Genomic DNA, 23,831 nt, shown 5'->3' with positions numbered 1-23,831 from the left:
GCTTTTTGGGGTGGATCCTCACAAATAAGAGCTTTTTGGGGTGGATCCCCACAAATGCAGCTTTTTGGGGTGAATAATCACAAATGCAGCTTTTTGGGGTGGATCCTAACAAATACTGCTTTTTGGGGTGAATAATCACAAATACAGCTTTTTGGGATGAGTCCCCACAAATGCAGCTTTTTTGGGGTGGATCCTCACAAATAGAGCTTTTTTGGGTGAATAATCACAAATGCAGCTTTTTTGGGGTGGATCCTCACAAATAGAGCTTTTTTGGGGTGAATAATCACAAATGCAGCTTTTTGGGGTGGATCATCCCCTCAAATATAAGAAGCTATGCCTTTAATGCTGCACAAGACAAAGCTATTTAAAAAAAATCCCTTAAGAATGATTTCTTATCAATACAACAATAACCTCTTCACTCAGAAGAAAAACAGCACTTGCCTTTCTGGAACATCTCAAAATGCACATTTCAAACACACTACAAATCCAGCTTTTTCCCACTGAGCTGAAAATATGGTTCATTCAGCTTTCTTTTTTCAGACATTCTTTCTCCAGCCAAATCTTCCTCATCTCTATGAAAACATGAACCTCCTAGACACGATATTCATGCAGAAGACACAAAAATACACTTGGGGGAGGAGTAATTCCAATGTGCCAAGATATTAAATCTGGCATTAAAGATGCCATTTTGAAGGATCAATAAACCCAGCAGTTTTGGACACCAGCACTGTGTGCTCTGAGGGTATCCATGACTGTATTTGTACAATATTTTTGCTATCTTTAGGAGAATAAAGTAAGTGGAAACACATAGAGCAACACAAAGGATAAGGGATTAGGAAAAGTACTGGAATAGGACAATCCTGGAAGTAATTTTGTGGCTCAGCCTCCCATGTGCTCTTTCACTCAAGAGCTTCAAAGACAAAGGTGAAGCTGCAGCTTCTCCTCACGGAGTTTTCCATCCATCATGGAAAAAGGTAAGTTTTGGCTGAGGAGGACCTTGCAGACATATCCACTGTGCTGGATGAAATGAATCACTCCAGCGCTTGGGTGAAAGAATTTAGAAAGCTGAAGAGCAGAACAGAAACCTCTCTGTGCCAAACTCACAAATTTCTGTGCATCTAGGAAGGAAGGGTTTATCCAGCCTCCATATGTGAGTTTTTATTGGAAATCCAGAATGGACTAGGGACCAGCATAAATCCCCAAATCAAAGGTGGCTGTGTCCACCAAACCTTGCTCAGTGATTTACTGCTAGAAATCCTTCAGAAACTGGGAAAGAACTCTTCTGGCTTCTTTGGAAAATCTAAAATCTGAAAACTTAATGAAATGGCAAAATGTGACAAAGTCACAGAGTGGTTTGGGATGGGAGGGAATTTAGGAAGGAATTCCACCCCCTGCCATGGCAGGGACACCTTCCCCTACCTCAGCTTGCTCCAAGCCCCATCCAGCCCTGGCCTTCCAGGGATCCAGGGGCAGCCACAGCTTCTCTGGGCAGCCTCTGCCAGGGCCTCCCCACCCTCCCAGCCAAGAATTTAATCCCAATATCCCATCTAACCCTGCCCTCTGCCAGTGTGAAGCCATTCCCTTTTATCTTATCACTCCACATCCTTGTGAAAAGCCTTGGCAACCTCAACCACCAGGCATGGAGATTGCCTTGAGCTGAAGAACAACTTCATGAATATGGAGATGTCTCCCTGAACTGCAACCACCTTGGGCTGATGCTGCCTCTCCTCTTCCCTCCCAAGCAAGCAGCAGGTGCCAAAGCAGCTAAAGGTAGCAGGGAAGGTTGTTTTCCCAGCTGCAGTGAGCAGGGACAGTGCTGGTGTCAGCAGAACGTGCTGCCAAACTCCGTCACGGCCTCGCTGACAGGAAGAGCTGCTCCCTCTGCCAGGGATGATCTGTGAGCTTCCACCACACACCTCTGGGCCAGAACTGGGCTCACACACAGCCCAGAAATGCTGGAGGCTTTCCAGGTTATCCAAATGCTGGCAATGAACCTGACCACTGCATCTTCTGGAGACAGAGAGGAAGGAAGGAAGGAGATCCTGGCAGGCAAATGTTCTCAGCTTTGATCTGTTCTTCCCTCTCAGGTCTCTGCTGATGGGGGTGAGTGCTGTGTGACCTGCACTGTTTGCTTCCTCTTAATGGACATCTCACATTGAGAAGAAATTCGATTTTATTCACAGAATTCACAGAATCACTGGGTTGGGAGAGGCCTTCAAGATCATTGGGTCCAACCCAGCCCCAACACCTGAACTCACCCCTGGCACCCAGTGCCACATCCAGGCTTTGTTAAACACACCCAGGGATGGGGACTCCACCACCTCCTCTATTTTTAAGATTTTGGAGAGTGCCTGGCTCCTCAAAGTAAGAGCCAGGGAGAAATAACCATAGGGGAAACAGCACTCCCACCATGTAACTTCCCATTAACACCAAGAATTCCAGAATGGTTTGGGTTGGAAGGGGCATTAAAGATCATCCAGTTCCATCCCTGCCATGGCAGGGACACCTTCCACTGTCCCAGGGTGCTCCAAACCCCGTCCAGCCTGGCCTTGGGCACTTCCAGGGGCACCCCCATCTTCTCTGAGCACCCTGTGCCAGGGCCTCCCACCCTCCCAGCCAAGAATTCCTTCTGAATATCCAACCTTAATTTCCCTTCTTTCACTTCAAACCCATTACTCCTTGTCCTGTCACTACAGTTCCTGCTAAACAGAAACATGAGTGACAGGATATAATATTTAAAGCCAAACAGCTTGGAACATCCCACATCAAAGACCAAATCCTTAATAAGAAAAACTATTACAAACATTTCAAATGGAAACCCAAAGTCTTCACCTTCCACTGCTGAATATCCTCACAGAGGGTGCCAACAAGCCACAGAGCACCTTAGTTCTCAAAGGAGAAATCCTACTGACTGCATCCTAAAAGAAAAGTGTGCCATTCCCCAGAAGAGGAACTCCACAGCAGTGAGAAAGAACTCAAGAGCCCTGGTTTGATGTCATTCCAAACACCATTTCCATGGAAAAAAAGAGCACACAGAGTACAGGCATAGCTACAGCAAACACTGCTGACCAAGAGGGCTTTGATCTGCAGGGCAAGAGTGGAATCCCCCACATGACAGATGTTTTATGGTCATTTATATGTGGAAGCAACAGATATTCACCAGGGACAGCAGTGCTGAGTCAGGGATGGCCAAATCCAATTGGCCTGCAGCTGCCAAAACATGTTGGTATGAAAGTTGGGAATATGAGATTAAAAGCTGTCACAGCCATAACTGTTCTCTGGTATCAAAAAAAAGCTTTACTACTCTGTTCTTAACCTGTTGACTTTAGCAGTAAAACATTGATAAAAAACCAGATAAATTTTCATTATCTGAGAGATTAGAATGACATTGAGAATTATTTTCTAAACATCAAATCCAGGCTCTCTGCAGCCTTTGGCTGCACCAGGAATTAGAATCCAGAGCTCTGAGACACAAGGCAGTGACCACACAAGCAGAGCTGAAACCTGATTCAAACTGGACAGAGTCCCACTTTTATGGCAACCTTGAAAAAAAGAAAACACAAAGAAAGTAAAACAAACTTTTCTGTTGTTTGTTTTAAATTGAATTTGAGCAAAAAGTCTGTGTGTGCCACAATCCAATTTCATTGCTCACTATTTTCCAGCAGCAATCAGTGGCAAAACGCTGCAGGTTTCTTTTAAGTTGAAAACACTGCAGGTTTCTTCTAAGCTGATGCCTTTATTTGGTGCAGGAGATTAAAAAAATAATGACAGTAATCTCAAGAGAAGAGAGACTACAGAAAGAATGAAATTTTCATGATGAATATAACGAAATAGAAGATCATGGCATCAATATAAAACGTGGCCCTTGTTTACAGGCAGTTTCTGCCACGAATTTGGTGCATTCCTTGTCCCTTGTGCTTACTTTTCAAGAAAGCCACTGTGGCACTGCTCACAATCCTGCTTGGAAAAGCCCAAACAAGCCAGCTTTAGAATTGCTGCACAAGGTCATGTTTGATCATCGGGGAGCACAGACATGCTGCTGTTCATCCCAGCTCAGCTGCCAAACAACAGCCTTCAACAAGGATGGATTTACACCCAGCTACATCAACCACCCTTTTGTTCCCCTCTGCAGAAGCAGGGAGCAGTTCAAACTCTCTTTGGGGCACTTGGAATGAAAAACACAAAAAGCTGAGCCCTGGGAATGGTTTGGGGTGGGAGGGACCTTAAATCCCATCCCATTCCAGCCCTGCCATGGCAGGGACACTTCCACCATCCCAGGCTGCTCCAAGCCTCATCCAACCTGGCTTGGACACTTGAATATTTCCCCTAAATCTCTCCAGCAAACCTCTTCAGAGCCATTAATAAACACTCCAATAAAAAATCCATACAGGAAAATGTAGGAGCGTCAGGAAGGACGAGCAGCAGGAAATCATCCCCTGAATTCAAGTCCTGTTTTCCAAAGCCCCTTGAGGACACCAAGATCCACAATTACACACAAGCAATGTTGTGATGGATGCTGTGATGCAACCAAATTCCACAAGTTAAGCAAAACAGCCCAGTCTTTTGCTATTCCAAGTACTTCCAGAAAATACCATGGAGTGCAGGAACTTGTGATGATCCAGCTGATGGTGTGACCTTGGTATCAACCCAGCCCTAAACAAATTAGGACTACAAAGCCCTACTGAAAAGCTGCAGGTTCACCCACAGGTCATGCTGGTGTGAAAAGCCCTCCTGGGAAACATCTAACCACACTGGGGATTTACCTGGGATGGGATCTGACCAGCCACTTCCCACTGCTGGAGGTTAAATTCCATTTACAGCCTCCAGCAGCTTTTTAAAATTTTCTGCTCCAAGACCTCAGTCAAATATGTGTTTCTTCATTAACCACACATAACAACTATTTCAGCATGAAACAGATGCATTTCAGAACTTCTGAATGCAAACAGAACAAATGGATGTCATTTTTAAACACTGCCTTGAGGTTTTAATTTTTATGACCACGGTGGGAAGACCTTTCCAGGAAAGCCAGATTAGAGTGACACTGGGGACATAAAAATACTGTTTTTTTAAACAGCACATTATTAAGTTCCAGTTCTCATCTTTGCTATTACAACCTCTTCCACGAGTCAGTAATTCAAGGTATCTTGGTGCAATGCTGTGAGGGATAAATTATTCCAATGGTTTAATATTAATATCTTCTATTAAAAAGAAAAAAAAGCTTTCCCACCACAGATGAGACAACTAACAAGTCAGGATTGTAATGGAAATTACTTCCAAGACTGCTAGACACAAACTTGGATCTATTTACACAGGCTGTGAATAGACAAGAGTTTATTTACAGATGGTTTCTCCCCAGCCCTGAAATGAATTTTGGGGAAAAAAGATATTAAAACAACATCAACAATCCAGCACTTAGGAGCAATCCTACAATCAGCCATTGTGTGCCATGTGACAGACAAGAGAAATAAACCCCACAAACACTAAGAAAACACATCTCTGTTTAAAGCTTTCATGGTAGTAATGAAAAGCAAAGTGGGCAGGAGAATTTTGGAAAAGCCTTTAAATATTCTTCTGTAACCTAACAGTGAAGATAAATATTTGCTTAACCTCCACCTTCACCATCCAAAAAAGAGCCAATTACTCTAAAAGCTACCAAATGCCCCAAGAAGAATTTAAAGCATTAACCACAACCACCAGAAAGCATCTGAGGAAGAGGCAGATGTCCCACAATCAGAGAGGCTGCCTGGCTTAGACATCCCAAAAACAACTGTGCTGGAGACGCTGGTGACTCATTATTAGTGAAGGAGCAGAGAAACCACTTGAAGAGGTGAAGGGAAAATTCCATTTTAATTTAAGAGCCCTCTCTAGCAAACCCTTCCTGAGCTCTGCAACATAAAAACACTTGGATATTCGCTAATAAATTCATTTTATAAACACTTCCGACAGCCCTCAGCCAGCACAAGATGTGCCATCTGCACTGAGACTTACCAGGGGCTAAGAAAAATAAAAGTACAATGTTTATACATTAAGTCCTTTCAAGAAAAAAAGGTTTACCTCACTTTTAAAATTATCATAACATCAGTGACTTTAAAATATAAGTTTGCTGTGCATATTTGTCCTAAGAGGCAGTGCCATCTGATTCAGTATTCCCTTGATACAGTTCCTGCTGCAGGCCTTCACAAAAACAAAGAGCAAACCAATGACCTAGAAACAAATGCAGCCTCTCAAACTCCTTTCAACTCATTAACTTTATACTCGTTTCGGACTCATACCAGCGCCTGGAACTCCTGCCAAACGCTTTGACTGAAATTTGCCAGGCTGCACGAGGAGCAAGTTTGGGTTTGCTCCTTATCTGAAAGCGTTTCAGGAGTGGAAGGAGCGTTTTTCAGGAGCCAAGGAGAGGAGGAGGAGGGGGGCAGAGGGCTGTGGCTTTTTTGTTTGGAGGGGATGGATGTGTTTACATGGCACGGAGCAGAGCCATGCATCCAGCCCAGCTCCGGAAGCGGAAGCTGGATGACATGTCAGCACAGCTCTCCACTAATTACCAGGATAATGAGAAGCAGAATATTTCTTTTTCCACAAAGAGATGACACAAAAACACTTCCCTGCAATGCAACTAGTTATTTCTTGTCGTGCTGCCTGGTTATTTCTTGTCATGCTGCCCTGCGCTGGGCAGGCACACACAAACAAAGCAGCTCAAGGTAGGCAGAGTTCCAGATTTATGACAGTTGAAATGTTCTTTTAAAGGATTTAGTGCTAGAATCCCTAGGAAAGAAGCTGACTGATGTGTGCACAGCACTACAGGATTAAAAAAAATAAAAGAGGAAGGTAAATATGCACCATGAAAACTTTTAAAAATAACTCCCTGAGGTCATAAGTAACCATTTCAAAGGGGTGGTGGGAACAGGATCCATCCATAAAACTTCAATTTGAACATTAGCAAAGAGCCCTCCCCCAGCAGGAGCAATTACTGCTGCCTTTCATGTGGCACAGTAACACACCTTCCCTTGCACGCTTGGCTGTGTCAGGTCTATTTTAAACACACTCAACAGCACTACAAAGGAAAACATCCCACAGCTCCCTCCCCGTGCAGCTGAACACGCACGTTGCCAAGCACAGGTTGAAAACTTTTGAGGCTTTCTTCATAATTCACCCAGCCCTAAAAGCTGCTGAGCATCCCTGAGGTATGAGGAACATCCCCGAGGTTGTGAGGAACATCCCTGAGGTTGTGAGGAACATCCCTGAGGTTGTGAGGACAGGGCTCATATGAGAAGGACACACGACTGCCTGCACCTCCTGTCCCCCACACCCGTGGTTCTGCTGATGTGAGCACCAATATGGAATTCCAGAATCCCAGAATGGTTTGGCTTGGAAGGGACCTAAAAGATCACCCGGTTCCAACACCCTGCCGTGGACAGGGTCAGTTTTTGTATGCACCATTCCAAGAGCATCTACTTGATGTGCTGCACTAACTCTACCTCGTGCTGCAGCTCCGTTCCAGCTTCTGAAGAGCTTTAATCTGCTTCTGCCTTTCACGGGCTATTATTAACCTCGGGGATAAAGTGGCACCCTTTTAATCAGGTGCTTTAACTGGATGCGTTCTGCAAACAGGTACAGCCAAGAGATATCCTCTACCTCCCGGGGCAGTAACGTGGGAAGAATCGCCTGCCATATTCACCAATAAAACCTCCAAGAAGGGCAGCAGAGAGAGAACCTTCTCTAGTGCTGCAAGCACAGAATCCCAGGATGGTCTGGGTTGGAAGGAACCTTAAAGATCTCATTCAGTCAAACTCCTTAGCCATGTGCAGGGACACCATTCACCATCCCAGGCTGCTCCAAGCCCGGTGCAACCCGGCCTCGGACACTTGCGGGGATGGCCGCAGCCTCTCTGGGCACCCCGTGCCAGGGCCTCACCTCCCTCACATTCAATCCTTTCCCACACAACTGGGAATCCTCCGGCTTGGCCAGAGGCTCACCTTGTACACGTCGCCGTAGGTGCCGCTCCCCACCCTCTGGATCAGCTCGTAGTCCTGCTGCGGGTTCCGCCTCAGGATATCGCCGCTGGCCCGCGCCGCCGGCTCCATGTCCCCGCCGCGTCCCCGCCGGCCCCGGGATGCTCCTACCGCGGCGGCCCCCGGCCCATGGCTCCTGCGGCGGCAACGGCGGCTCAGGGGGGCTCCGGGCGGCCCAGACAAAGGCGGGCGGGCGGCCGCGCCCTCCGCGGCTCCCGGGGCTCCTCGGGGCAACCAGGAAGAGCCGGGGCGGGCGGGGAGCGAGGCCGGGCGGGGAGGGAGCTCCGGTGCCGCCGGCGCTGCGGCCCGTCCGCCGGGGCGGCCAGGCCGGGCCGGCTCCTACCTGCGCGCCGCAGCCCTTTGTCCCGCCGGGGAGGGAGGGAGGGAGGGAGGGACGGACGGAGGGGGAGCACCGCCACCGCCGCCTCCTCCTCCTTTTCCTCCTCCTCCTCCTTCTCGTTCTCCTTCCGCGGTCGAGCCGGGCCGGGTTCGCTCGGCTCGGGACGGGACGGGACGGGCCGGCAGCGCCTCCGCGCCGCCGCAGCGCCCCGGCGCGGCCAACGCGGGCCCCGCTCCGAGCCCGGCCCCGCTCCGAGCCCGGCCCCGCTCCGAGCCCGGCCCAGCCCCGCTTCAGGCTCAGCCCCGCTTCAGGCTCGGCCCCGCTCCGCTCCTGCCCGGCGCCGCTCCGGGAACCGCTGCCGAGGGGCTGTTACGGGGCGCTGCCCGCCCCGCGGCCCGACGGCTTATGGAACCCCAGCGTGGTTTTGGTTGGGAGGTAGCTTAAATTCCATCCCATTCCCACCCCTGCCATGGCAGGGACACCTTTCACTAGACCAGGGTGCTCCAAGCCCCAGTGTCCAACCTGGCCTGGGACACTTGAAGGGATCCAGGGGCAGCCATAGCTGCTCTGAGCCAGGGCCTTACCCTCACAGCCAAGAATTTCTTGCCAATATCCAACTAAAATCTTCCCTTTCCCGGCTTAAAGCCATTCCCTGTGTCCTGTCCCTCCATGCCTTGTCCCCAGTCCCTCTCCAGCTCTCCTGGAGCCCCTTCAGGCCCTGCCAGGGGCTCTGAGCTCTCCCTGGAGCCTTCTCCTCTCCAGGGGAGCATTCCCAGCTCTCCCAGCCTGGAGCAGAGGGGTTCCAGCCCTTGGAGCATTTTTGTGCCTCTTCTGACCCTGTTCCGACAGGGCTTTATTGTGGAGGGAGAGGTGCAGGTACAGGCAGGGCTTTCAGCCTGTACCCCTTGGTTTGAGGCAGGAAGAAAGCCCCCAAGTTAGCCACCTATATTTTATATATAGCTCAATCCATATATCTGCTGATACCAAACACCAGGCTGAGCTTTCCATCTTTCACACCAGAGGCCGGGATACTTCCCAAGAGACTTGAGAAGGAAAAGGAGGAGGAACATGTGGAGGATGTAGGACTGATCTGGATTGCAGCCTTGCAGCCACATCGTGTAATCCTTCTCATGGGCTAATCAGGTGGCATTTAGCTTTGTGGGTAACCAGTGCAATGAAAGTCACACCAGAATTACCTCAGACTTGTTGGGACTTGTCTCCCTGGGCTCCATAAGTCAAAAAAAGCTTCTGTGAACCTGCAAAGTGGAAAGCATTTATAACTGCCTTTCTCAATTATTTTCAGCAAAGCAGCTGAAATTCTGGGCAAAGCTCACCCATGGTCTCTGAAATGAATGCTGAACAATTTAAGAAGCCCAAAGGTGGGGATAGGGAGTAGAGGAATGCTGGAATTTGCAGTAGCACTTGCTGCAAGGAGAATCATTAGAGCCTGAAAGGAGGTGTGATTTTCTAGGCGTCAAAACTACCACATACTCAGAGCAGGAAATACGTCTGCAGAAGTTAGGTAGAAAAAATTCAAATGGATGCCAGATGTAGGAGTCTCTGGTGTCCAGGATTGCTTATTTCACAACAGATTTCTGCTTCTTTGGCAGCCACACAGCCCAGGCAGGCCCAATATAGTCTAATGACAACATAGCCAAGCACTGATCTTGGGTTTTAAATGGAGTCTGGGCTTTGAACTTGCTCTTACATTTAGAAATCCCACGAGTAGTACCTGACAGAGTGGTGTGGATTGCATAAGATTTTCCTTCAGACCACAGGCTCCACAGCAGACTTCATTAGGATCTGTGGTGCTTTAGGTTAAACTCAAAGGCATGGTGTGCAGACTCCTGGGAATTGCATAGTGGCCTCTGGGTTTATTGGGATTTATTTGTGGGCTCATTTGGGCTGCAAAATGTAACCTGCCCCACCTCCCAGAAACAGGAGAGCTCAGGGCTGCTCACTTCAAGAGATTCCCATTTAATTTCCCCTTGTACTCTCCAAGCCTTCTGCATCCTGTACGTCCTTTCCAACATAAATACCTAAGTTTTCCTGAACCCCCAACAAACAAGGAACTATTTACCCTTTAGAGAGCTGTATTTCCTCAAGTGATTTTTAACAAAGCAATTACCTTTCCCCTCATAAATCAGCTTCCTGTGCTCCCAATAGGGAGCTGTTTGTGTCCTTTTTCTTTCCCCTTCCTCAGCTGATGCTTTTCACTCTGCTGACTTGCTGCTCCTGACAAGCCATGGGGTAACAGCACAGCAAAAAGGACATTTCATTTTCCAGTGGCAGATGGTGCATTAAGACTTGGCCTCCTAGGACACCTGTCAGATCTGAGAGGCTGCAATTCACCGCAAAAGCTGCTGTATTTAGCCCTTGCTGGGTTAAGTTTCACTTCCCACCTGGAGGGGAAGTTTCTCATCCCATCTTGTCAGTGGTGGAGAGTGAGCTCTCAGAGCCCATCTCATGTTCTGAGCTTTAATTCACCTTTCCCAGCTTGGTTCCCTGCTGGAAGAACGTCTGGGAGGTGTCCATAGATAAAAGCAGTACTGGGACTGGATTATTGTTACCATTTCATGATTAGGAAAATGAGGAAACTGCCTGAAATTGTGCCAGGAGAGGCTGAGGTTGGATATTAGGGAAAATCTCTTCAGGGAAAGGGTGGGCAGGCATTGTTTGCCCAGAGCAGTGGTGGAGACCATCCCTGGAGGGTGACAAGAGCAGTGTGAAGGTGGCACCTGGGGACATGAGTCAGTAATGACCATGGCAGTGCTGAGTTAAGGCTTGGGCTCAATGGTCTGAGAGGGCTTTTCCGACCTTAATGATTTAATTAATGATTCTAATGAGTTTTCAGTGCAAGGCACGGACCCTGTGCCCTGGCAGGCCCATGCTCCTGAGCACACACTGCATTTTCCACCCCAGACCACGCTGCTTTTCTGGTCAAGCGTGTTCAGGAATGTGCTTTTATGCAGCATCTTCCATCTGAACAGGTCGCAGCCCTAGAAGGAATGTTAAGTGGTTTTACATAAGGCATTCTGTGGGTTTGGAGAATGGGATCTGTTTGTGCTGCAGTCTGAGGAGGGAGAACAGCCACGAGACACCGAGGAGCACCAGGTAACGGTGGCTGCAGAGCTGGAGGAATTTCTGACTGAACTAGACAATAAAGGTGGTTTTAAAAGCAGTGAAAATACTTCAATCCTGGTGGTTTTTCTGACTACTGAAATATCTTGAATTTTTATACAGTCTAACAAACTGACATGGGAGCCATTCGTAAGTGCTGCAGCCCCTTCCCTATGATTTGAATTTTTTTTTTTAAGTTTGTGGTTTTTGTTTTTCAGGCTGGTTTTCCTCCCCAGTGGAACACACACTTGCTTCACCCATGGCCACAAGTGAAGGGCCTGCAGTGGAGCCATTCCCAGGCTTTCTGTGGACAATTTTCCACCCCTGAGTCTAGTTCAGGATGCTGAACCTCCTAAAGCTTCTTGGCATTCCTTTGGCAGCTTTCAGTGCTGCTTTACCTCCTCTGCTATCAGAATTCAGAATAAGAGGGATAGGGAGGATTTTGTGAGAACCTGAATGTTTCTTGTTTCTGGAATGGCCCTTTGGGGGACAATTGGGATGGCAGCAGATGTGGGCACGTGATGACAAGTACAAAAAATTCCTGGAAAAAAAAAAGAGCAGAAAGAGAGAGAAGTCCTGGCAAGATGGATGGAGAGAACACAGCCAAGGGCAAGAGAAGGAGGAGAAGTCCAGGCCTGTTGGATGTTTCTTATGTCCAGTTTGGGAATTTACTTGCTCAAGGAAACATCAGTCTGCCATAGACTAAGGATCTCTCCAGGGGTTGTGCTGAGATGCTGTGGGAAGAGAGAAAAGACACTGCAGGGAGAGAAAAGCCTTTTGTCCCTTGCAGGAGCAGGAGAATTGAACGAGACACAGCCCAGCCCTGTGTGCAAGGATTTGTTTTTCACGGAAGGAAGAGGGGCACTGTGGCTATACATTATATTTGTGTCACCCCGTTTACGTAGATGCATCTCAGGAGACTTTGCAGCTGATTGTGCTCTTTGCATTCAAAGGAAGGAAACCAGCTGGATGCCCTTCCCTCCCACCAGCACGCACAGGAGGGCAGAGGTGAGAGCAGACAGCAACTGCTCAGCACAAGGATGCAGGAAAATGTGGCCATTTCCATGAAAAACAGCATTAAAAAGGGAAATTCGGAGCACTGCCTGGAAACCCGGCTGCTTCCCCAGTTTCCAGGTGCACCAGCCTGGCTGGAGCATTTTGCAAGTATCCTGCTGAATCATCCAGGCAGGTGGATTTGGTTGGTTCTGCCAAGAGGAGCTGGAAGCCTTTTTTCCTGGCTGAGGTGAATCTTCAAGGGGAAATCCTAGAAACAAACTTGGCACGCACAGATTTTGGCTTGGGCTCACTAAAGCCACGTTGCAAACAAAAAGGAGGCTGGTGAGGAAGGATGTTTTCAATAGTGTCCATCTGCCTGTCAGGGCAGAGAGAAGGGACAAATTAAAAACAGGATCGGAAATAGATGGGAAGTTTGGCTTAGGAGAGATCCTCTCTCTGCCTTGCTGACCTCTAAATTGTAGAATGGTGGAATTACCCTGAGGATCATCCAGTTCAACTCCTGGCCCTGCACAGACACCCCAAAAATCATGAGAGCCGTCCTGGAGCTCTGGCAGCCTTGGGAACGTGACCATTCCCTGGGGAGCCCCACCACACTCTGGGGAAAGAACTGATAAAGAGAAATAAAAGGATCAGATGGTGCAAAGGCAGCCACCGAGGTAAAACCAGGCCTGGGCTGATGATTCTTTATCTCCATGTTTATTTTATTCTTAAGTAGCTCCTTTTAGTTTATGGAGCATCTTCCAGAAGGAAGAACCTCCACACTGATTGATTAAACAAGTCATTTAATTAACTACTGGAATTCTGTCTCCTCCACAGTGAAATACCTCTGTGCAGCCCTAGTGTGCAATTGTGTTTACAGAAGCAGCAAAGAAAATTCCTTTGGCTGCACAGCCCATGTAAATGTGGGCGGTCACAGCACAATTTGGGGTGAGAAATGGGAGCTGCAGGAATAGCAGGATTTCCTAAGCAACAAAGATCTGCTTCACTTAAAATATTTCAAGAAGAAAAAAAAAAATCAAACAACAGAAAGATGTCAGGAAGGTTTTAGCTTCAGGACCAGGGAAAAGCTGATTCGGTTTTATCCCTTTTTGGTATTACCAAGGAATTGAGACCTTCTAACCCTAGAAAAAGGGTACAGAAATGAAACCGGTGATGAGGAATCCCTGCCAGGCAGTAAAACCAAGGAGACATCCCCCTGCAATGCTCTTCAGACACATTTGACATCTAGATTCCTTTTCCCATGCAATTCAGCAGAAGCAGTGAAAGAGCAAAACCCGAGAAGGCAGAAGTGATAATAAAAACTAAACTAACGCATCCCAGGCCCTCAGATAACCACTGCAAGAACAGATCTGTCACCCAGGGGCTCAGGCAGCGCCTTGCCCAAGGAAAACTGGTGGGGATGGCAGCGTTTTGCTGAGCAGCAAGTCCCAGGGAGCCCGTGGTGGCACCTGAGCAAGAGCAGAGCCTTGGCAGCGTCCCTTTGGCACCTCTTACATAAGCGTTGCACAACGCGCCCGGGTTCTGTTTGCAGAGGGCTGGGGATATGAAAAGCAACTGGAAATGCTGCCTGGGTAAGTGGGACATCAAATCAAGGTAAATTATGAAACAGCTCCTGCCAGTGGAATGCAGGATGGATTTAAATCCAGGTTTTCTCCAAATTCCGGGGCCTTCTCTGCGCTGGATCTCGCCGTGTTGAACTCCAGCCGTGCTCTCCCTCTTGGGGTATTTTCTCTTTTTGCCTTTTCTCCATTTAGCATCGTTTTTACTCAAGAATTCTTCCAGTCCGCGACCATTCAGCACATCTGCTGTAAAATCAGCTCTTTGTGAGCTGGCAACTTGGGCAGCAAGAATGTAAAGATGCTTCCTAGGAAGGGCTGTTTGCAACTGGGAAAATAAAGGAAAGATGAATCGGTGGAGAGAAGGGATGGATGAAAATGAACAAATGCTGAGTCACTCTTTGGAAAAAAAGATCACCCCCTGACCTGGGATCATAGGAAATAATGCAGGAAAAGGCCTTGGGAGTTCATGCAGACAATCCCCACAGCACAGCACAGGATCAAACCTCTCTGCTTCTCTTTGACTGGGATACCATGTGCCGTAATGGCAAGAGAAAAGGAGAAATGCCAATAAATGGGGCAGTACAAGCTTGACCTTAGCAGCAATTCTCAACAGAATGAGGAAAACAGGACCTGAGCCCATCTCAGTTTAATTAGACTTTCAGATTAACACATTTCCTTTTCCATCCTCTATTTTTTTTCTCTCTCCTGTCCATTTCCCAGCTGCTTTTCTTTTAATCTCCTCTTTCAACCTATCTGAACCCCTCTGACAGTGTCCAGCGTGAGAAATCTCTCCTCACAACACCTGTCTCTTCTCTGCTGCATTGAAGCAGCAACAGGGCACGTGCAACCTCAGGGATTATTTCTAAAAACCCTAATGCAGCTTCTGCAAAGCCCCGGGAGCTCCTCGTGGTCGCAGTGCCCGGCAGGGGTGGGCAGGATTCAGCTGTCTGCCATGTGAGAGAGCCAAAATTACATGTTTGCTTCTGATGCTGTAAACACAGGGAAGAGGCAGTCACAGAGTGTTGGAGGAGGCACTCAGGAATGAAGTATCAGCATATCAATGGGAGCACAACAACACATGGCTTTGGTACACATCAGACGCCTGGAACTGAAGATTGGTTCGGTTTTGAGTGTTCTTCCTGCTGTCAGGAGTGAAGAGCAGATCCTGCTGCCTCCTGTGAATCCAACAAAGCTGGATGGTCACTGGCTTTCCCTGACTGCTGTGGGCCAGAGTGCAGAAATGATCAGCACTCGCCCAAAATCTCCTCTTGCAGATACAGTCTGGGGCTCAGCTCCCTTCCCATCCTGCTGGATTTTGTCCCTCTGGTGACCACCACATTTCCAGAGTTTGATCAGCTGATCTTTGAGTGCTGTGCCACGTGCCTTCCAAAGAGCATTGGGCTCTGGCTTCAGAGTCAGGTTGATTCCAGCAGCTTGTTGGTATCAAGAGTGTGGGCAAACAGTAGCTGAGGACAAGTGTGTGCACTCCCATGCGGGCCCACATGGAGTGGGTGGGAGTGGGCAAGCTCCCCATGGAGCCCAGAAAGCCAAACACAGCATGGGCTGCAGCCCAGCAGGGTGGGCAGGAGGCTGAGGGAGGGGATTATTCCCCTCTACCCTGCTTTTGTGACAGACCCCACCTGCAGTGCTGCCTCCAGCTCTGGGGCCCCCAACACGAGAAGGATGTGGAGCTGCTGGAGAAAGTCCAGAGGAGGCCACAGGGCTGGAACCTCTCTGCTCTGGAGCCAGGCTGGGAGAGCTGGAGAACGAAAGGCTCCAGGGAGAGCTCAGAATCCCTGGCAGGGCCTGAAGGGGCTCCAGGAGAGCTGGAGAGGGACTGGGGACAAGGGATGGAGGGACAGGAGCCAGGGAATGGCTTCATCTGGGTTAGATAGGATATTGGGAAGGAATCCTGACTATGAGGGTGGGCAGGGCCTGGCACAGGGTGCCCAGAGAAGCTGTGGCTGCCCCTGGATCCCTGGAAGTGTCCAAGGCCAGGCTGGACATTGGGGATAAGAAAAAGGAAAGGAAAAGGAAAGGACCCCCACCCATGACAGTGGGTGAAATGAAATGAGCTTTAGGGTCCCTTCCAAGCCAGACCATTCTGGGATTCTACAATATCAACTGGGCTGCACTTAAATCCTCCCCAGAGGTGTCCAAGTCCAGTCCTTACCCTGCCTCCTTTGTGCCCCATCTGTATGAGCACAGTGTCTCCTGCTGCCTGCACAGGTGGACCTGGGGAGCAGGGCCTGGCTGACCCCACTCAGGGTCACAGGATCTCTGTGGTGATTTCTCAGCCCAGGTGTCCCCATGCACTCACCACAGTCCTGGTTGTGCAGGGTTCCCCTCCCAGCCATGGCCCCTTGTGGGTGGGTGCCCCAGATGAGCTGGGTGCCCTGCCCTGGGGTGGATGTCTCCAGCATGTGGGTGCCTCCAAGTGCATTCAGTACCCCCAGATTTGAATACTCCAGCTGTGGGTGCCCCAAGGATCCCACTGCTGTGGCAGGAATAACCTGGATGTCGGATCCTGCTATCCGTGCTGAGCCCCCCACCACCACCCCCCCGTCGGGAGGGGATTCAGCACCCACGGGGGTGCGGCTCGCCCCGCCCGCAGGGCCCCCCTGGCTGCGCGCACCCCGAGCGGCGGTGCCGGGGCGGCCCCGCGGGTGCCGTGGGCGGGTGCCCCGGCGGGCCGGGCCGTGCCGGGCCGTGCCGCGGTGCCGCGCCGAGCGGCGGGCGGGGATGCTGCTGCTGCCGCCGCCGCCGCCGCCGGCTCCCCCGCCCGCCCCGCGCCGCCGCCGCAGCCCCGCCAGACGCAGCGCGGCTCGGAACGCGCACGGAGCCTCCCGCAGCCGCCGCCATGGCCCGGAACCGCCGGGACAGGAGCAGCTGGGGTAGGGCGGCGGCGGCAGAACCGGGGGGGAGCGGGGGGAGCGCGGACAATGCCGGGCCTGAGGCGGCCGCGGGCCGCGCCGGGGCGGGGCTGCGGCGGGAGGACGCGGGCGGGGGGCTCGGCTGGCCCGGGCGGGGCGGGGGGGCTGCCCGGTGCCGAGGGGACGCGCGGGTGTCCGGGACACCCCGGCGCTATCCCTGAGGGGCCTGGGGTCCGCCCGTCCCGCCCGGGCAGCGTGACGGGGAGCGGGGCTGCGGGATGGGGCGCCCCTCGTTCCGGGGCCTCCTGAGGTGAGGTGTTCCCGGCTTGGGCTGGTCACCGCCCTCGGCTTGGCTGCGGCGGGACCCTCTGACACACCTGGGGCCGGACAGCCCCGGCAGCTCCCTGGGGAGCCTTTGGGCTGCTCCTCCGGCTTGCCCTGACACCCCTTAGCCCGGCCCTGCTGTCCCCTCAGCCCCTGATGGGGGATGACACCTCAGCCACCACCCCAGCTCATCCGGGAGCAGCGATCCCGCTCACCCCGCCTTCCACAGGCAGAGCCACAAGGCCACCCCGGCTTGTCACCCGTCCAGAGGGGTTTCCCCATTTCTGGAAGCCGTAGGATTTAGTTGTCGAGTCACCCTCCAGACAGGGCCCATTTTGAACCCATCCCTCAGAGCCCCCTGATCCCGGGGAGCCGGGGAGCGGAGGGGGGGACGGCAGGAGGAAGTTCTGTGCTGCCTTCCTGCGAGGCTTCGGTTCCCTCCAGAGGCGCCTGGATCCTCCTGGATCCTCTGGCAGCTGCTGCTTCCCCCTGCATGGAGCCCCGGCTGGTCCCACAGGTGGGCAGCAGCCAGCAAGGGGCTCCTCCACCTTCAGCCTGCCTGTTAAGGATGGCTTCACCCACTCCCACTGACACGCTGTTCCGTAGGAAATCCGATTTTACCCAGCCAGTTCCCGTTATTTGACGAGGGTAATTTGTCGTTTCCTCCGGAGCCGTAATTCCATGTGAGCTCACTCACACGGGTGCCGGCGGTATCCCGGCTCCTCAGGCAGAGCGGGTGAGCTGAGCTGTGATGTTTAGATACACAAATTACATTCTAATTTGTGTAGGATTTCCCATGGCAATGATTAACAGCTCGGAGGCATGCTGGAGGAAGCGCTGGGATAACGGAGCTGCTGATCCGGTGATGGGCTTTTTGGGATGGAGGGGGGCACAAAATGGGCCAAGCTCATTTGATCGGTGCCGTGTTCAGCTGTGACTTAATGAAGGTCCTCAGATCCTTGGGTAAACCGGAGGGAGAACTTGCCAGGGAATGTGGTGCCATTCTCAGCTTTGTCTCGCGGAGCGTGTGACAGACGTGGCAGCCCTGACTCCGTGCGTGCTGGGAATTGCACACACGTCCACCCGCCCGTGCCTTCCCTGCACACCCTGAGAGCAGGAGGAGGGAATGCAAATGATGCCGGATGGAAGTGGAGAAAGCATCATCCTGGGAAGTACAGCCTGCACCCAGCAAGGGATTTAGGCACATTTCTGAGCCTGCTCCCGGGAAATGTGATGTGTCACTGAGGGGTGAACTCTTCCTGAGCTTCCCTGCAAGAATCTGGAAGCGTCCATGGATCCAGGTGGATCTCTGTGGGATCAGCTGCCTTCTGCTGCCACCCATCCACAGCTCAGAATAATTCCCTGTATCCCACAGACATCCACCTATTCCTAGAGGATTCCCTGGCTTTTTGCCAGGCTGGTTGACATTGTGAGTAAGAAATTGAGTGAAATGCTTCAATTTTTTTTTTTTTAACTAGGAAAGAAAAAGAAAAAGCAGCCTTTATAAATTTATTTATTCTATTTATAAAACAAAACCTCATTGCCTTGAAAGCTGTGTTTACATCCAGTGACTGCAGCATTGTGTGGTGACATCAGTCCATGGGGTGACTATTCCACTGCTACATTTTTCAGCTGGCAAGGGAGGAGGCTTGGGCTTTTCCTGAAACTAAGGCAGAAAGGAGAAAGTCCTTGCTTTGTTCTAAAAGTGGGCTTATGGGTCATTAAAAATATTAACGCTATTTTGAAACGGATCAAACTTTGCCCTAGTTACTCAGGCCTGGAAACAGGCAGCTGCTTAGTGTAACCCTCCTTTGTTTCATAAAAATAATTTGCTTTTTTAAAGCTCACAGAGCAAATTAGGATGAGTATATGGGATTGCCCCTGGTCATAGCTGGGTCGCTGTCACATCCCCGGGAGCTCTGTAGGGGTGTGTGATGCATCCAGAGTAGGATTTAGCCTTGGGCTAAAGGTCAGCATCAGGTTATGCCTCATTTGAGGCTCTTCCTGAATGTGCCAAGCGGTGCACAGACCTCACAACTGCTGCCAGTTGAATGGTTGAGGCAGCTGCAGATGAAAAAAAACCCCAAATAATTCTTTGTTGTGAGTAGTGGACCCTGCTTTGCCCAAAATAAGGATTGTTAATCCAAGTTCTGCTTGGCACAGTGAAATCCAGCCAGCTCCTGGAGGTTTGTAGTAGATTACACTGCATTTTGTCTGAAATTCTTTGTGCTTGGCAGTTGCAGGTGTTCAGCCTGGTCCCTCTGATCCAGTGAGATCCCTGCTCCCAGTCACTCCTTTAAGCAGCACAGACTGGAACAAATCATGTGAAATCTCATTTTCCCCATCATGGCCAATTTTGTGTTGAAATTGGAACGGTCCACCTAGCAAGAATTCGGTTTTGAAACCATAAAAGGGATTATAGAAGTTACAGATACTTCTTGGTGAGGGTTTTCAAGGTGGATAGGGGATTTAGGAGAGCTCCTAAAGGGAGCCAGGAAAAGCCAAGGAACTATTTTGAAGATAAGGGGCTCCTCTCCAGCACAGGCCAGGGATCATCCCTGCCACATTTTAGACTGCACACAATGGGTTAAACTGAGAAGAAAACCATGATTTTGGTAGGTTGTTTTTCATTTTAACCGTGTTAACATCCTTTGTGTTTGTTGTTTGATTTCTGCCCTTTTATGATGGATTTTCAGTTTCCACTTCCTGGCATTTCTTTGTGACTCTGAATGCTGGGAACCTGACAAGGGAAAGCTGAGATGTTTCAGACAGAGGGGCCTTTACACAAAAAGCCAGAAATATTCACAACCAAATGACTGGCTTGTGAAAGAGAAACGAAAATGAAGTGCTGGGACTTGAAAGAAGTCAACATTTCAAGCTGAATGTGATTATAGAATCATGGAATGGGCAGGGACACTTTCCAGTAGATCAGGTTGCTCCAAGTCCCATCCAACCTGGCCTGGAACACTTCCAGAGATCCAAGGGCAGCCACAGCTTCTCTGGGCACCCTGTGCCAGGGCCTCACCACCCTCAGAGGGAAGAATTTTTTCCTAATATCCAATCTAAGCCTGCCCTCTGGCAGTGGGAAGCCATTCTCTGTGTCCTGTCCCTCCAGGCCCTCATCCAAAGTCGCTCTCCCATGGTTGTTGTGCAGGGAATTGGAAGAGCTGGGACCCACCAGATGAGCAGGAGCAAGAGCAGCCTGACTTTCTCCTGGGCTGAGCCTGCCTGGGAGTGGTGACATGGTGCCCTTGTCCTGCCTCGTGTCACGTCCATGCCAGGAGTGGCTCTGGCCTTGGCTGCCTCCCTGATCCATGGGAGTGGGAAGCAGCATTGGTTGTGTCGTGCTGCATTTTCCCTGCTCCATGGGTGACAAACAGCACACTAAAATGTTCTTTAGGGCCTGGGTGATGTTCAGAGGCAGCAGGTTTTATGTCAGCTCCCCTGGATCACTGACTGGAACCTTGTCCAGCGGGGGAAGGAGGCTGGGGCAGGTGTTGTCATGCTTTTGTGTCATGTGAGGCACAAGGTGTCCCACAGGTCACTTCTGAAAGCCACTCCACTCTAGAGAGCCCCCAGCTCCTCTGCTCCTGCCACAAATGCTCCCTTTTGCCATCAGATCAGGAAAAGTGAAGTGTTAAAGCAGGAAAATAACTGAACACAGATCTCCCAAATGGGGTGCAGACTTTGGAGAAGGGGCTGAGTTCTGCCAAGCCCATAAAGCACATTTAAAGCACTTTATATACATAAGCATTTTATGCAGACTGTAATTACCTTTCATGTTCTATCCTAAAATTTCATGGCATGTTTACCAAACTTTATTTTCAGACAATTTTAGCAACAAAAGGGTAAAAATAATGACAGAAAAAAACTAAATCCAGTACTGGTGGTGGAGCTGAAGGGAGGCTGTTGCTGACAAATGGCAGATGAATGACCATGCAGCAAACGTGTGCTGGGAGGGAAGAGGGAGTTCTGGAGATGGATCCCTGGCAGTCTCCAAGGCAGGTTGGATGGAGATTGGAGCAGCCTGGGACAGTGGAGTGTCCCTGCCCTTGACAGGAGGTGGAATGAGATGTTCTTTAGGTTCTCCTCCAACAGAACCATTCTGGGATTCTGTGTTACCCTGCAGAATGTGGGCTTAAGTATGGGAATTATTTCTGGGAAATATGGGAATAGGTTTAAATGTGGAAAGGGAGCAGGCCCAGGGTTTGCACTTGACAAACAGATCATGGCTTTTTGCTGGTGCTCTTCCAACAGTGTTTTGCCTGTGGGAGGTGTCCACCTTGCCTCTGACTCAGCCATTCCTGCTACCTGAGCTGTCATGGGCACAGCCACATAACTGTCTGACCTGACCTCAAACTTGCTGAAAAAATTCTACAAAAACCCCTCTGATTTGTTTTGTTCCCCAGGTAGTTGCCTGCCTGTGTCTCCAAAGCTCAGCCTGGGAATTTGACAGCAGTAGGAGCTGCTCTTGCTTCAGAGCCAGCTGAGCACTGGAGCTTCATGTAGTAGGTGTTGTAATTAAGAATTTCACATCGTACTTTGGCATTTGAGATGTTGTAACAGGCAGGTTTGGGGAGCAGTTATCACCCAACTCTTGCTCCTGTCAGCAGTGGGAAGGTCCCAAACCACTCCTGCTATCAGCAGAGTCATTCATCCCTTGTTCCCTGTGCCAGAGGGAGAAGGGGCTGAGCTGGCCAGGCAGAGCTGATGCTGTGCTGCTGCCAGCTGGGTGACTCAGGCCTGGCAGGAGGAAGGTGCACTCCACATCTCCACTGCTCCAAAAAAAGCCAAGGGTGAGTGAGGATGAAGCCTGGCAGCAGCAGCAGCAGCAGCCACCCTGCTCAGCTCCCTGCTCCAGCCATCCCAGGCTGCAGAGCAGGGTCCCTGCCAGGAGAACGTGGGAGTGCACACTGGATTGGCAGAGCTGGAACACAGCTGGGCAGCTCAGCTCTGGGAGCTTGCCCTGGCTGCTTGGGATCCCAAAGGGAGACTGCCAAGTGTGGCCTTTTACAGAATCACAGAGTTAGTTAGGTTGGAAAAGACCTTTGAAATCATCAGGTCCCAAACGCCACCTCGTTAAGCAGACACTGAGTGCCACACCCAGCCTTCCTTAAGCACCTCCAGAGGTGGTGACTCCACCACGTCCCTCAACATCCATTGCTATTTATCTGCCACTCTTGACTGCTGAATGACAGGGCTCCTTTTTCCATAACAGTTTTCTTCACCTGTTTCTGATGCCCTGCAGCTCCAGGGACTGTCATTGATCCATCATTTCCACGGATTGATGGCAGCTGTGATTCCAGCCAGTCTGAGGAGGTGCAGATGGTTTCCTAGTTGGGCACTATAAGTTCTGGCCCTGCCTTCCCCTTCCTTGCTGCATTTCCCAGCTCAGCAGCCCCAGGTGGAAGGGGATAGCATAGCATAGCAAGAGAGCCTGACAGAGGAGCATGTGGCACTTCCCAGGTCCCCGTGGGTCTGGTCAGTGCATGGGCAGCATTTGGTGCTTCCCCTGCTTGGATCTGGGCTCCTCTGGTTCTGTGGACATGTCAGAAATCCCAGCAGAGGTGTGAGCAGAGTAAAGGGAAGGTTGTGTGTGAGACCAGTTGTGTCCTGAGTGCAGGAGAAGCATGGAGAGAGATTTATTTATTTACAAGACTACATAGTGCCAGGATAAGGGGGACTGGCTTCCCACTGCCAGAGGGCCGGGTTCCATGGGATATTTAGAAAAACTTCTTCCCTGTGAGGATGGTGAGGCCCAGAGAAGCTGTGGCTGTCCCTGGATCACTGGAAACCTTCCAGACCAGGTTGGACAGGGCTTGGAGCAGCCTGGGATTAGTGGAAGGTGTTATTTGTGTAAGGCTTGAAACTGGCTGGGCATTAAGATCCCTTCCAGCCCAAACTATTTTGGGATTCTGTGCCCCAGCAAGGCGCGGTGAATGTGTGTGTGTGGTTAAACCCAGCTTGGGAGGATTTCTGACCTGCTGGCCTGAAACCTTTGGGGCTGTGGTGCAGGGGTGGCTGTCACACAGGGCTTTGCCCAGCCGGGTTCCCTGCCCCACCCTCTGCAGGGCTCTGGCTCCCAGGTGACCTCTGTCCGGACACCTCCTGGCAGCCCCTGCCGAGGGGATTTGTGCGCTCTCAGCCGGCCGGGCTCAGCTCCGGGGGTGTATCCTTTGTGCAGAAGCAGGGCAGGGTTTGCCGGGCACCACCCTGCTCTGCCTCTCCAGTGCACACCCATCGCTCCCACCCTTCGTTCCCCGTTTTCCCCTGGTTGGCCGGATCAGGTGCCAGCCGTGGAGGGGAGGAGGGAGTTCCTGTGCATGCTCGGAGCTCCCTGCCCCTCCCGGCCTCCAGGGAACGTTGTGGCGCACGGAGCCCAGCGCAGCCCCGGAGAGCAGAGCTCGTGTGCCAGCAGCAGCCGGGCCGAGCGTGCCCGGAGCAGGGGAGGTGCTCGGGGAGGGGTTCTGTGCTCCCCAGAGCTGTTGTGGAGGGCAGATAAGCTTCCTGCAAACTGCGGCTCTCTGGAGAGCATCCGGAGCGATGGAGGCTGACTGCAGGCTCTGTTCGGGGCTTGGCTCTGGTG

The 23,831-nt window shown here is 50.9% G+C and overlaps 2 protein-coding genes across 3 annotated transcripts in view; one reads left to right on the top strand and one right to left on the bottom strand.

The window, feature by feature from the left end:
- The window catches only part of MAP4K5 (mitogen-activated protein kinase kinase kinase kinase 5), a 63,025-nt gene extending 54,877 nt beyond the window's left edge, over positions 1-8,148 (bottom strand). Inside the window, exon 1 of the mRNA XM_066551438.1 lies at positions 7,977-8,148. Within this exon, the coding sequence (XP_066407535.1) occupies positions 7,977-8,084 (108 nt within the window). The 5' untranslated portion in view covers positions 8,085-8,148. The remainder of the gene's footprint in view (positions 1-7,976) is intronic.
- Positions 8,149-16,826: 8,678 nt separating this feature from the next.
- Positions 16,827-23,831, top strand: part of ATL1 (atlastin GTPase 1) — a 31,669-nt gene continuing 24,664 nt past the window's right edge. For both annotated transcript variants that reach the window (XM_066551808.1, XM_066551807.1), the window contains exon 1: positions 16,827-16,942. In XM_066551808.1, coding sequence (XP_066407905.1) covers positions 16,909-16,942 — 34 coding nt within the window. In that variant the 5' untranslated portion in view covers positions 16,827-16,908. The remainder of the gene's footprint in view (positions 16,943-23,831) is intronic.

This window comes from Molothrus aeneus, chromosome 6 (genome assembly GCF_037042795.1).
Source record: "Molothrus aeneus isolate 106 chromosome 6, BPBGC_Maene_1.0, whole genome shotgun sequence".
Classification (NCBI taxonomy): domain Eukaryota; kingdom Metazoa; phylum Chordata; class Aves; order Passeriformes; family Icteridae; genus Molothrus; species Molothrus aeneus.
The sequence above is the reverse complement of the archived record's forward strand: the minus strand, read 5'-3'. Positions and strand labels throughout refer to the sequence as shown.